General features: G+C 38.7%; 2 protein-coding genes across 7 annotated transcripts; one reads left to right on the top strand and one right to left on the bottom strand.

Annotated features, from left to right (window-relative positions):
* The first annotated feature begins 369 nt into the window (after positions 1-369).
* On the top strand, positions 370-3,827 carry LOC149045908 (uncharacterized). Its single transcript, XM_089206569.1, has 2 exons — positions 370-791; positions 981-3,827. The coding sequence occupies exon 2, from the start codon at positions 1,193-1,195 to the stop codon at positions 3,584-3,586; it is 2,394 nt and encodes a 797-aa protein (XP_089062695.1). The 5' UTR covers positions 370-791; positions 981-1,192; the 3' UTR covers positions 3,587-3,827.
* Positions 3,828-6,634: 2,807 nt separating this feature from the next.
* On the bottom strand, positions 6,635-12,027 carry LOC149045907 (uncharacterized). Of its 6 annotated transcripts, XM_089206668.1 has the most exons (11): positions 11,373-12,018; positions 10,850-10,952; positions 10,589-10,614; positions 10,394-10,540; positions 10,167-10,298; positions 9,735-9,905; positions 8,788-8,927; positions 8,409-8,523; positions 8,219-8,302; positions 7,913-8,093; positions 6,635-7,768 (listed from the first exon to the last, which is right to left on the bottom strand). In XM_089206668.1, the coding sequence occupies exons 1-11, from the start codon at positions 11,889-11,891 to the stop codon at positions 7,572-7,574; spliced, it is 1,815 nt and encodes a 604-aa protein (XP_089062794.1). In that variant the 5' UTR covers positions 11,892-12,018; the 3' UTR covers positions 6,635-7,571. The 6 variants fall into 6 exon arrangements, with proteins under 6 accessions (XP_089062794.1, XP_089062795.1, XP_089062796.1 ...); XM_089206669.1 differs by having other exon boundaries at positions 9,786-9,905; positions 10,394-10,614; positions 11,373-12,027; XM_089206670.1 differs by having other exon boundaries at positions 8,409-8,520; positions 9,786-9,905; positions 10,394-10,614; positions 11,373-12,016.
* Positions 12,028-12,072: the final 45 nt, after the last annotated feature.

Here is a 12,072-nt window from a genome sequence, read left to right as displayed (position 1 = left end):
TACGCTGCCGTTTGGTAACGAAAAGCGAGTTTTACTCAGTCCCCTTCTGAGACAAATTCCTGGTTTAAACGCTAGCTAAAAAGGTCAAAATCGTTACTTTCAGGGGTAGGTATATTCTTCCCATACTAAAGTATCTTTTTGATTTCGGGACCCCCCCATAGGATTGTGTTTTCGAGGTGAAATCGTTTAAGAATGTGAATTTGGCGCGTTGTGAGGGGGAAATCCATCCTGGGTAATTTTCTATTCTCGTTGTATCCTACCTATCACAAATAAAAAAGCTTTATCGTTATATGTAGACTCCGTTTGTTTGTATTTTCAATCGTGGAAACCGTAAACTTGTACATTTTAAACCCCGATTTTATCGAGCGCTCGATGCTTCTTGCTGGCAGCCATATTGGATTCTCTACAGATCGCCAATCATTGTGTGTAATTACGGCAGTAAAAAGACCATTCGAGGAAGAATCTTCTTATGGCCAGCAATTTTTCAGGGGATAAACGGGACGATAGGTAAGCAAAGCAATTCTGAACGTCGAATTCGCGTTTGTGTGGTTATATTGAATAATTTAAATTTCTTGCTCACTTTGCAGTCGAAAACCTCTGTGCGGAAAAAGCAGAAAATGCAGTAAGCCTAATTCTCACCAAGGACGCTGTGATTCTAGTAGAACTTTTCACGCATTCTGGAAGAGTTCATCTTCACATGTAGCTTTGAAAAGAAAAGGAGAGTTACAAGAACAAAACAAAAGGTTCATCACAGGACATTGAAGCGAAAAAGGCTCGGCTGGATGAATATGGTAATATTATGACTTTGAGTGTTTTCTAAACGTGCAAAAGATTTCATTTTTACCGCCATGCTACTCTGAAGTTCGAACGGAAAATTAAATTATGCATGTACAACATTCTGTTCCTTTAGCATTTTATTTACATGTGATTGCAAAAAATGTTGAGATCTAATTTCTCTGTTTTTTTTGTTTTTTTTTAAGAGGGACAAATACAAACTTCTGTTGCTCAGAAAGATGCAGTAGAAGAAGAGCTACAAAGCCTTCAAAAGAGTGTGGAAGAAAAGGAAGATCAAGTAAAGCAACAAGAGGAAAAAGTAACACAATTAAATGAGCAATATCACAAATTTAAATCTCTGCTTGAACAAAAAGGCTTTTCAGTAGCTAGGAGGAAAAATGCCAGTACAACTTATGATATGATTACAAATGTCAATTCCAGCACTAAGTACAGACGAAGACAGGAGACAAAAAATGTATTAGAATTTATTCATGGGGGAAAGGAAGGGTCAATATATGGGGCTTGGGATTATATTTCATCTACTGCTGACAATCAAACCATGGACACACTGATTTCTGGACTTAAACGAGGGAAATATCTCCAGGGTCTGTTTGACAAGACAATGAAAGGGTATCAAAATTCCGATGAGGCTTTGAAACAAGCTGTTTTTATGAAGTACCAGAACTTTCTGTCTCGCAGAAAGTATGCCCTTGTCTGCAAAACTCAGTCTTCAGTTTTTGATCCAAACTCTGATCTATGGGTACCCCGTAACATAAAATGTTTAGGTTTGGACTTAAGGGTGCCAAATATAGCTATTTCTGACAAACGGGTGGAGAATTTTGTGAGGAGTCTTGACATTGGTCATGTTAATCAAATTCCCAATGCACCGGGTGTTTCCAGAACAATAACTGGGTTGGTTTTTATGATAATTGATCTGCACCTTAGACTTCCCTATTTATTCCGTAAGCTAATTTGGTTTAATGACAACATAAATCATTTCATCATGCAATTTTCTGATGATGGGGCCCCTGAGTCAAGTCAGCTAACCATGTCAATTGGCAGCCTAACATCATGGAATTTTGGGGACAGGGTGAGAAGCAGGGATTTCCAGTACATTTTACATTGTGTCAGTCGGGGGGAGAAAGATGAGGTGTTACAAAGTATCTGGAAGCAACACACTGATGAAATGGAAATGTTAGAGGGTAATATATTTGTTGTTTCTAACAAGCAGTGTACTGTAGAGTTTCAGCCCAGTGCTGATATGAGCTGGCAAAGCTGGGCTAACAATGAGTTAAATCAAGCTGCCACTTACCCATCTCCTTATGCTAACATAAGCAAAGGAAATATGTGTACTATGGGTGCCACTATTGGGATGGGGGAGGAAGATTTATTCAAACCTTATACTCTGGAGGTCAGAAATTCCCATGTTAAGAGGGTAAATGAGTTTATGATTTCCCTGCCATCTTCCCTGAATGAAAAAAATCGCCACTCTAGAAAACTACAGTTCATGGCAGAGAATGGGATTCGCCAGTTAGGCACCCCCCGAATTGGAATTTTTGCAGAGCGGCAGTGCCCAGAGCCTATCCACTGTGAAATTAATGCATGGCAACATGTGTTAAATATCATATACAGGGTAGCAGCACAAAGAGGTGTTTTTACCAAATTTATTGATATATTAAGTGCCTCGGCTGTAGAAAGGAGAGCTGATCAAGGAAATGGTAATGGGAATAGAAAATCACAAGTTTATGTTCCACATAATGATGGTGCTGGAGAACGATCTACTAGGGTTGATTTTGTTAATGCCTCTAACCAAAAGTTTGTATGTGACCTGGACAATGCACTGTCAAGTAACCATAAGGAAGATTTTGGTGAACTTGGTTGTGGGTTGGGGTATTTAGCTTCTGTGATTAAGGATCACTATAATGATGAGGCTCAGAGGCACAAGAAGCTTCCAGTACGGTTGATAGGAGACCAGGCCATTGCTTTGGCAAACTTTTCTTTTAGGCTCATTGATGCCCTTAAAGTCTTAGATGAATTCCCAGCCCAGAAACTAGAAAGATTAGCATTAGGAAAAATTGCACAATTCCTTAGGAATGCTGGGGCTCTTTTTAACAAAATTGAAGTTAGCCCTTCCTACCTTGGTGAGCTCACAGAATTTTGTACACTTTATTTTAATTTATATGCATTATTTTTTTCATCAGATGTTAATGTACCTGTGTGGACAGTAGGGTATGCCATACCATATCATGCAACTAAACTGTATGAAAGTTACAAAGTGGGTTATGGTATAATATCATTACAGGCAAAAGAGGCTAAACATTCAGGGGTTAAAAATGACTTGGATTTGACAAACAGATCCAATAAAACAACTGAAAAAGGGAAATGGTGGCAAGTCATGAGAGCTAATTATGTAAGGGCATTTTATTTGCCAGAACATCAACCAATGCCAAGTTCTTATACTTCTCATTTTAAGTCTCGGCTTCCTTCTCAGCTAAATTCAAGCAACTTTTGCAATTGTGGAAGAGAAAAGGAAATTAATGATTGTATATGTGAGGTATGTGTAGATGCCAGGGTGACTGTCCAGTGTGCAGAGGGACAGCAACTAATACCTGAAGTACTTTCATCATTAAAACCAGTCCTATGCTCTGTATGTAATGAGAGATTTCCTGATACTGTAACATACGAGGCTCATAAAAGTGTTCACTTATGCAGCAAACAGCTTGTTAGTCCAGCTACAATTAGCCGTAATCTAAACCCTAGAAATATGAAAGTAAGTGACCTAAAAATGGAGTTGCAAAGTAGGCAATTATAAAGCACTAGTGGAAACAAAGATGTTCTTATTAGACGACTTGAGGGTACATTAGCAAGTTAGACTATATAGAATAAGACTTTTCACTGTCAATGTATCACCAGAAAGCTCCATAATCATATTTTATTACCATTTATAAAGTTTACATAAGTTTATTTTTTAACCAGGTAAATTTAACTGCAATGTCACCTAAGATTATTTATCATTGAAGTTGTAATAAAATTTAAAATAATATATTTTACACACCAGATGGAAAGCTAAATATATTTACAGGAAATACAGTGTCTAGAAAATTTCAACATGAGACCATGTTGACACAGACGTGTAACTAATGTATGTTTGAAAAAAAAGCTACAAACTCGTGTTTCTTTGATCAACACTAATCTCACAATATTAATTAATATTACCTTGTTTATTCATGAGACTTTGTAAGCTTTTGTCGAAAACAAAATCATCTGCCGTGTACCGTTGAATATAAAATGTCACCATAGCCTTCTGACTTTTGAGGTTGTATTCAACAACAAAAGGAGTGTTTTTAGATACAATAACGGCTGACCTGCCTTTGTAAACAGACAACAGCTTTCCCTTTGATTTCGGTTGTTGACTGAAATGTCTTTTTCTAAGAACATCCTGGCCTTCGAATCTCGCCGGCGAAAATACTCTCTCCACTGCTTGTATACAAGATAGTGTCGAAGTAATTTTTGATTTTCTTTCATTAAATTTCACTTCTCCACTATAGCCCCTGAACAAAACTGTTATGTGACGAAATATCTGCCACGGAATGAAGATGACAACTGGGCCTACCAATGATGTTGCTTTTGAGCGACTTAGTTTCGAAGCAATCTGCTCTCCAATTTCTAAAAGGTAGCCATCCACCAGTGGACCACAAAGCTCAAGTTTGTTGCCGCAAACCTCTTCCAGTCCGCTATTCATCTTCCCCATACCATAGTTTGGTCGTCTTTTTGCTCGCCTGACCGCCTTCATCCACTCCCGCTCAAAAGAAAACTTCAGCTCCAGTTCACTTGCGTTCCAAAATGTTTTTCCCCTCTCTGAAAAATCTGTTTGGCCTCTTAAATCGAACACGACTTCACTTAAATTCGCCGTCATGTTGCTTTACGTTGGAATACTAATGGCAATTACCGCAGACATTCACGCGCCCGCGCTTCCGGGAGGAAAAAACCCAGCAACGAACCACCGTGACACATGCGCAGAAGTTTGACCTCTTGGTTGTAACATGTAGTATCACAGGCGGCCCAAGCTCACGTCTCGAGAAAAAGCCAACGATGAATTCATGAACGCGTCACGCGTTGTGTGACTCGGTGTTAAGTTACGGGAGGAACCGTTGAAAATTTGAACACGTTATAAGGCATAGTATGGGGAACGACATATGGTCGATTTACAACGATAAATATTTCGAAATCTGAATATTTTACACGTAAAATCAATAAAAACTTACTCATGCCCTGTGTATCCGTCGTAGTTCCTAGCGATTTCTGCTGTTTTAAGATGGATAACAGTGATGGTAAAGCAAGCTTAAAACGGCAGAAATCGCTAGAAACTTCGACGGATACACAGGGCATGAGTAAGTTTTTATTTATTTTACGTGTAAAGTATTCAGATTTCGAAATATTTATCGTTATAAATCGACCATATTTCGTTCCCCATACTATGCCTTACAACGTGTTCAAATTTTCAACGGTTCCTCCCGTAACTTAACACCGAGTCACACAACGCGTGACGCGTTCATGAATTCATCGTTGGCTTTTTCTCGAGACGTGAGCTTGGGCCGCCTATGGTAGTATTAGTTTTTTATGATGCGATCTCAGTCATTGCACCTACGCAGCTTTCGGTTTATTGGGTACTCGCGTTCGGTTATCGTTATTGGAAATTCTTCCGGGACTTTTCACCAGTCTGACACCTGAAGAGTCATAGAACACGTCAGTTACTTAACGTTTTCTTTCTTTTTTCGTTCCCTTCACTTTACACTGCAATTCAGTTAGAGCCTGATGAGTAGGTTACAGCTTTTGATTTCCTTCCGCACCGTGCACGATGATCATCTGTCATTTTGTGTCACTCTGGGTGAATAATGTAGGCAAGCTACATTAATGGGTTGAAATGACCATTGTAGAAGGTATAGATTATTAGGCGGGAGATTGGGTTCCGCTCTCTTGTGGGCTCCTTTGCAGCCCGCGGGGGCTCAGTGGGATGTCGGGATGTCACGGTACGCTACACCGAAGTTCTCTTAGCAGAGTGTTGCGTGACATCCGAACAGGCATTCTTGTTTCTTAAGATATCATTTATTTTTGGCCATGTGTTTAGAGAGACGATTATGGTGGCAAGTGATTACAGGTGGCCCAGGTGTTAAGAATAGGGCGCTCTACGAGAACGAAGCTCGAGTAAAATGATACACAGCGGCTCGAGCTCCTAGTGGAGAAACCGTCCCAAGCCTCTCGCAGCCTTACTACTCGAAGCCCACCCGATTCGCTCGTAATTAACCGCTTACATGCGGATTTAATTAGTATCAAATTAACGCACACAAGCGGTCAAAGTAGGGCCTATTTACCTATCGTGAACCTGTGACGTATGGGATTAAATATTAGCGCCCTGCTCAGCACGCTTCGCTGACCCCATTGCTTGGTCTTTATATCCCTGCACAACGTGGATCATTAGGTTATTGCGCGTCTGACCTTTTTACTTTACAATGGAAAGGCAGTCCCGATTAGTTTATTCTGAAGAACAAAAGGAAGTGCTGACCACGTTTTTCAACGAGGGAATGACTTCCACCAAGGAAGCGATGTGCGACAAAATTCGTGCATGTGCCACAAGAGTCGGCATTTCGGAAGACCAAGTGAAGGTAGTTTAAGCTCTCACGGCCTTGATTAACATTCATTTTATCCCAGGCACCAGGATAATTAATTTCCTGTACTAAATTTCATGTATGTATGTTGTTAGGAGTTTCAGGCCATTTGAAGTTAGTGTAATTTAATTTTTCTGATCTTTTGACCTATTCTGTTACAAACCACGTTGATTTAATTGCGATCTGAGGACATCTTTCGAGCATTTTTCTAATTTTATTACACACAGGCTTTATATGAAGTTACAGTGTAAGGTTTTCGCCGGCCAGTTTATTCCTAATTCTGCGTTGTCCATAGCTATAGCCTTTCACAAATGATGTGAAAGCCGTTTGATGTCGGAAGAAATTAAATGAAGCATGTGTTGTACTTTCTCTCCATCTAAATAGAAATAACATGGAACGACGAGAAACCACAAAAACGATCTTAAACCACCTAAAAGCATTTTAAACTACCTGAAACCACCTGAAAACAGACAAACCATCTTAAACCACGTAAAACCATCTAGAACTACCTACGATCGACAAAGAGAGTTCTCCGGTTACCGCATTGATAGTTTGCTCCTCTGGAGACCTCTGTAATCAATTTCAATTTTTGGGACCCCTTCACACGTTTCGTACCGCTTTCTTGTCCTGAATGAAAGTTCTCTTACTTCACATGAAAATGTAATTAACTGGGTGCCATTGTTAGACATTTGTTGATACATTTGTGCAATTTTGTCCTCTTTGAATCAAGTTATCAATTGAAAAATGAGATCGACTGTAATTTAGTTTTCCATAAGGAAATTATAGGAACAATGATGGCCTTTGTAACTCCTATTTGTCGAGCACAATGATAGTCTGAATCATTCATCTACAGCTGGCCTCTTAAACCAGCCTACTATCTCCATCTCAAGCTGAGATAATATTTCTTTGATTTTTGGTGGTTTTAGATGGTTGCACTGAGGTAGTTTTTGGTGGTTGTACTGAGGTGGTTTTAGATGGTTGTACTAAGGTAGTTTTAGGTGGTTGTACTGAGGTGGTTTTTAGATGGTTGTACTAAGGTAGTTTTAGGTAGTTGTAGCCAGTTTCCACGACTTTCTTACGATTCTCATGGGACGTTGACACTGATTCGCACCCTAACCCATTTTGGTGATTTCAGCCAATCTCTTCGACTTTCCAATGATTTTCATGGGATCTTAGCATTGACCCGCAATCGGACCCATTTTTGTGATTTTGGTCAATCCCTGCGACTTTCTTTCTTTCATTCAACTTCTCAAGAAGCAAATTGAGTTGCTCTTCAGTTTCTTTCTCCGTTTCCACTGCTTTCTTTAAATGGTCACGAAGTCGTTCTCCTAAATTTTGGGGGATAACGAAACATGGTGAAAAACAGCAAGATAACGATTGAGTTTACGAAAACATATCACAAATCGTTTATAATATGATATACTGTGGTGATAACTGTATTTGTAAAACGTGAAGATTAACAGCTAAATTACCGAGGTTCGAAATTGACTTTTTAGCGTAATGCATCAAGAAGTCAGTTAATGTATCAACTCGGTGGGCTGGAGTCATTTCCTTCGTTATTTTTGCTGTTGGCCTCAAGTAAGACCACAGTCTCTCCATCACCTCGCCATCACTCATCCCGAACCCTTCCAGCCGTCTTCCGCTGTAGTTGACCTGGCGTTTCAAAAGACCAAACAAAGCTTCATGAAAACAATAACTGTTTTAGAGTAAGCATGCATGTGATTTTCAATACCTTTCAACTCCTCAAAAATGTTCAAAAAGAAAATATTTCAAAATACCTGACAAGAAACTTTGTGTCCATAGCAGTGAAATGCAGGTATCGCAAGAGTAACATTTTCAAGCAATGTTTCCTGGTGCGTATTCTACAGAGAAGATAAATTAAAAACAACACGGCATCACTTGACAAGCAAAAATGCCAGAGTACCATGACCACAACTTAATTCAAATAAAACCGCCAAAAAATCTTACTCTCAAATGTGTATCCAGCACACATGCAATATCATAGAAGAAATGAATGTTGATAGCTTTATCTTGCACATGATTTTTAATCCATTTTAGCAAATACACAGCATTTCCAATCCTGCTTAATAAAAATAAAATCATTATTAGCCACAATGTCCATGCAGTAATGTATTTGTTCCCTAGTTTCATTGAGTACCCTAATAGAAATGGTGTATAAAACAGAGTTATGCTATACAGCAGTACGACTATCATATATAAATTCTTTCCTTAGGAACCTAAAAAGTGACGTGTCTCTTAATTTATGCATTCTACAAGGCACTCTGGTTACATATTTCTTAACAATAGCTGACCAATAATGTACAGATTTCCTTTTGCATGTACATACTCTTCTCCTCTCTTTAAGCTGAAAAACTTCAGTGGCACTTCGTGCTTGCAGCCTCCACCAAAGAGGGCCGTCTCATCGAGCTTTGTGGATTTGTTTTTGGAACGGAGATTGGAACCAGCTTGAAACTGATTACACTGCTCCTACAACAGAAAACATTTAACTCTTAATCTTCAACTTCCTTTCTACCTTTTCTTGAGATGTCATTTAAAGCAGAAGTATCAAAGATAAAAACAGAACAGGAATTAAGATCTATGTAGCATTCATGTACGTGTAGCATTCAAAGTAGATATGGGTTGTTGGAGGTGAACCCTCACATTAGAAATTAAACATTACATTATGGGAAAGGTGGCACGGAAAATATTGGCAGAAAATAATAATCATTCATCAATTTCTCATAAAAATTTAAAAAATGGGACAACCAAATAAATTTACTGCTTGATAACAACCCTTCCTCTTTCATTCAGGCTTGGGACCAGCAAGAGTGACAGTAGATACCCTTGGCAGAGTTAGTTGTGTAAGCAAATACAAAGATATTACCTTTAAAGACCATAAATCAATTACAAAAAAAAGAGGGAAAAAAACTGTATTTGGAAAAAAAAAATAGGAAAAGATCAAGGAAAAGAGGGGGCTGCAATAAAGATTATGTACTTGTTCTTGAAGCTGACAATTCACACAGTTCTTGTAAATTAAGTTTACAGAACAAACTAACAATATATTTGAGCTACATGTATTTTGGGCAGAATGTTACCAAAGTAATTAACCCTTCAAACTGTACCATATTTAAATCATTGAGCACTAACATCATTATTACAAGTGATGAACATAATTGTTACTTTTGGTCTCTCATTGCAATGGTTGAGTAGTGGTATGAGTACTGATGGGTAACAAAAGGTTAGAGCAATGCAACAAAATACAAAGTAAGAGAAAAAGTCCTTTGGTTCACACACCATTGACTTGCTGCTTGATCTTTTGCTGTAATTAGCTAGAAATGCATCTACTTTTTCTTGGCTAATGAACAGTTCCTCTCCATGATTTGAGGACTTTCCACTAGTTCCAGCGCTGCATTTGCGGACACATCCAAACAATGCACCTACAGAGATAAATAAACTTCCCTTCTCCTACAATCAGATGCCAAAATCTTATTAGAAATGTCATGTTAAAAATATTTCTTACGCCTAAATGAATGAAAAACAATGGAATAACTCATGCTAAAACCAGCTGCCACACTATGAGGACCACTAGGAAAGATTCAAAACAATGTTTCTTGTCTAAATTATATCATTCATTATGCCAACACATATAGTAATAGTTATTTGAGATTTCTAAAGGTAAATATTACCCACTTAGACATTTCATCTGAAGGATGACTTAACACAAACCTTAGGACATGCAGGACATTCATGATCATTCTCATACGAAGGATTGAAATGCTTCAGGTTACTCAACATGCTAGACATATACCGGAACTCGCAGAAACAATCTCCAACAAGGAGCCGGTAGATGTCCTTAATCTAAAGGAAAACAAATAATTTATGTATTGCATAAATTAACAAAATAAAAAGGAATTCATAAGCATAAGACAAAAAATTACTGAATGAATACTTACATAAACCTTTGAAGCAGGTGGGACCAGCCACTGCAGTGCCTGACATATTGACCTTAAAGACACTCTACATTCTAAGAAAATGTATTGGAGCAAGGCCATAAATTCAAGGTCAAAGGCTACCTGGGGCTGTTTTGGAGTAGATGGCCAGAAACCATTCTTGACCAGCGTTATGGCTTCTGGTTCATGCTCGCAACATTTGATTTTGATGGGATTCTGCTGCCCTGTATAAAGACAAACACCATAGAGTGTCCATAGTCGTATTCTTCTATAATAATATTTGTTTATTAATTCCTTTCTGTGTTGAAAAAAAACAATTAAAACACAAACAAAGACCTTCCTGGAAGAGGTAAACTAACTATTTAAATATAAGTATAAGTAAAAAGTAGTACTAGTAATTGCAGACTGGCAACCTATCTCACAATAAAGTTACATATTGCACAGCTGTTAGTTACTTACCATGCAAACCGACAGCTATAATGTCACGCACATATCCATGATCCATGTTGTGAGGTGTGGTCCATACACACTCACCAAACTGATATGGCACAAATCTTCCATCCTAAGAGCATAAAATATCCTACATGAATCAGGTTAATACAAATCACACACCATTTGAATCAGCCAACTCTTTCAAAATTGCCAAAATAAACTTTACTTTGTTCTGAGTATAGAGCAAATTACATGTATGCTTGCAAGAAAAAATTATCCTTACAGCTTTAGCTTTTTCCTCTGTATAAAAATGGGTCAGGTCTCATGGACATAATGCATATTGAAGTTGAGAAAAAACTACATCAAGTGAAGTAATTGAATAGAGGTGATATAGTTGTAAGAAAAAAAAGATGGATGTCTCTGCAATTAAACCCCAAGACAACGTACTTACAAATGAAATTGCCTAACGGCCAGAGTACACAAGAAATCGGGTTTCACAACATAATTGAAAAGGTGACTGGAGATTGTCCTCCATAAATCTTCAACTCACTTTCCAAACTTCCGGGTGGTGAAGTGATCTACCGCCTGCGTGAACTAAATTGATGTGATCTGCACATAGGAATTGCCCTGGACTGCAGTGAAGGCATCTGCCGCGCCACGCCTCTTCTTCGCAAAAAGGAATGACACACATCTGCCCCAAAGGCAAAGCCTGTCTGGTCAACAGCGCTGAGACGAGCTGCTCTCTCGCATTGAGCCAAGACAAAGCCAGCGTGGCTTTCCTCTCATGGTAAGCTTTTAACTTGCGCTTCAGTCGCACTTTTTTACTTTTAGATGTTTGGTTGGTTCTCAAACCATGATGTTCGTCAATATGGGGAAGGTCTTCTTGGTCTGGAGAAAAACCGCCGCACGTGTTTAGAGAAGATCCGGCGACTACAGACGTTGTATCAGTTAATTGCTGGGCGGCATATCGAACTGGAACACTAAACTTCGACTTTCTTATAGCTTTTCCTCCTTTAAAAGTAACTACATTCAAACTTTTTTTCGACCTAAAATCGCGTTTAGGAGGCATAATGGTATCCAAAGCTTTTTCAAAGCCGCGTTTCAAGGGTTCACAGGCTATGGCACCAGGCCTTGAGTCCTTTCAGGTCTCGATAGATAAATAGGCCCTACTTTGACCGCTTGTATGCGTTAATTTGATACTAATTAAATCCGCATGTAAGCGGTTAATTATGAGCGAATCGGGTGAAGCC

The sequence above is a fragment of the Pocillopora damicornis genome, chromosome 5, assembly GCF_964200805.1.
Source record: "Pocillopora damicornis chromosome 5, jaPocDami1.2, whole genome shotgun sequence".
In the NCBI taxonomy this organism is placed as follows: domain Eukaryota; kingdom Metazoa; phylum Cnidaria; class Anthozoa; order Scleractinia; family Pocilloporidae; genus Pocillopora; species Pocillopora damicornis.
This window is presented reverse-complemented; position numbering and strand designations above follow the sequence as displayed.

Coding starts and splice junctions, on each gene's coding strand:
- LOC149045908 (XM_089206569.1), top strand. CDS start 1,193: ATGATTACAAATGTCAATTCCAGCACTAAGTACAGACGAAGACAGGAG.
- LOC149045907 (XM_089206666.1), bottom strand. CDS start 11,891: ATGCCTCCTAAACGCGATTTTAGGTCGAAAAAAAGTTTGAATGTAGTT. Junction 8,524..8,787: donor AGCTTAAAGAGAGGAGAAGA/GTATGTACATGC, acceptor ATTTTTATTAAG/CAGGATTGGAAATGCTGTGT. Junction 8,094..8,218: donor GACACAAAGTTTCTTGTCAG/GTATTTTGAAAT, acceptor TTGAAACGCCAG/GTCAACTACAGCGGAAGACG.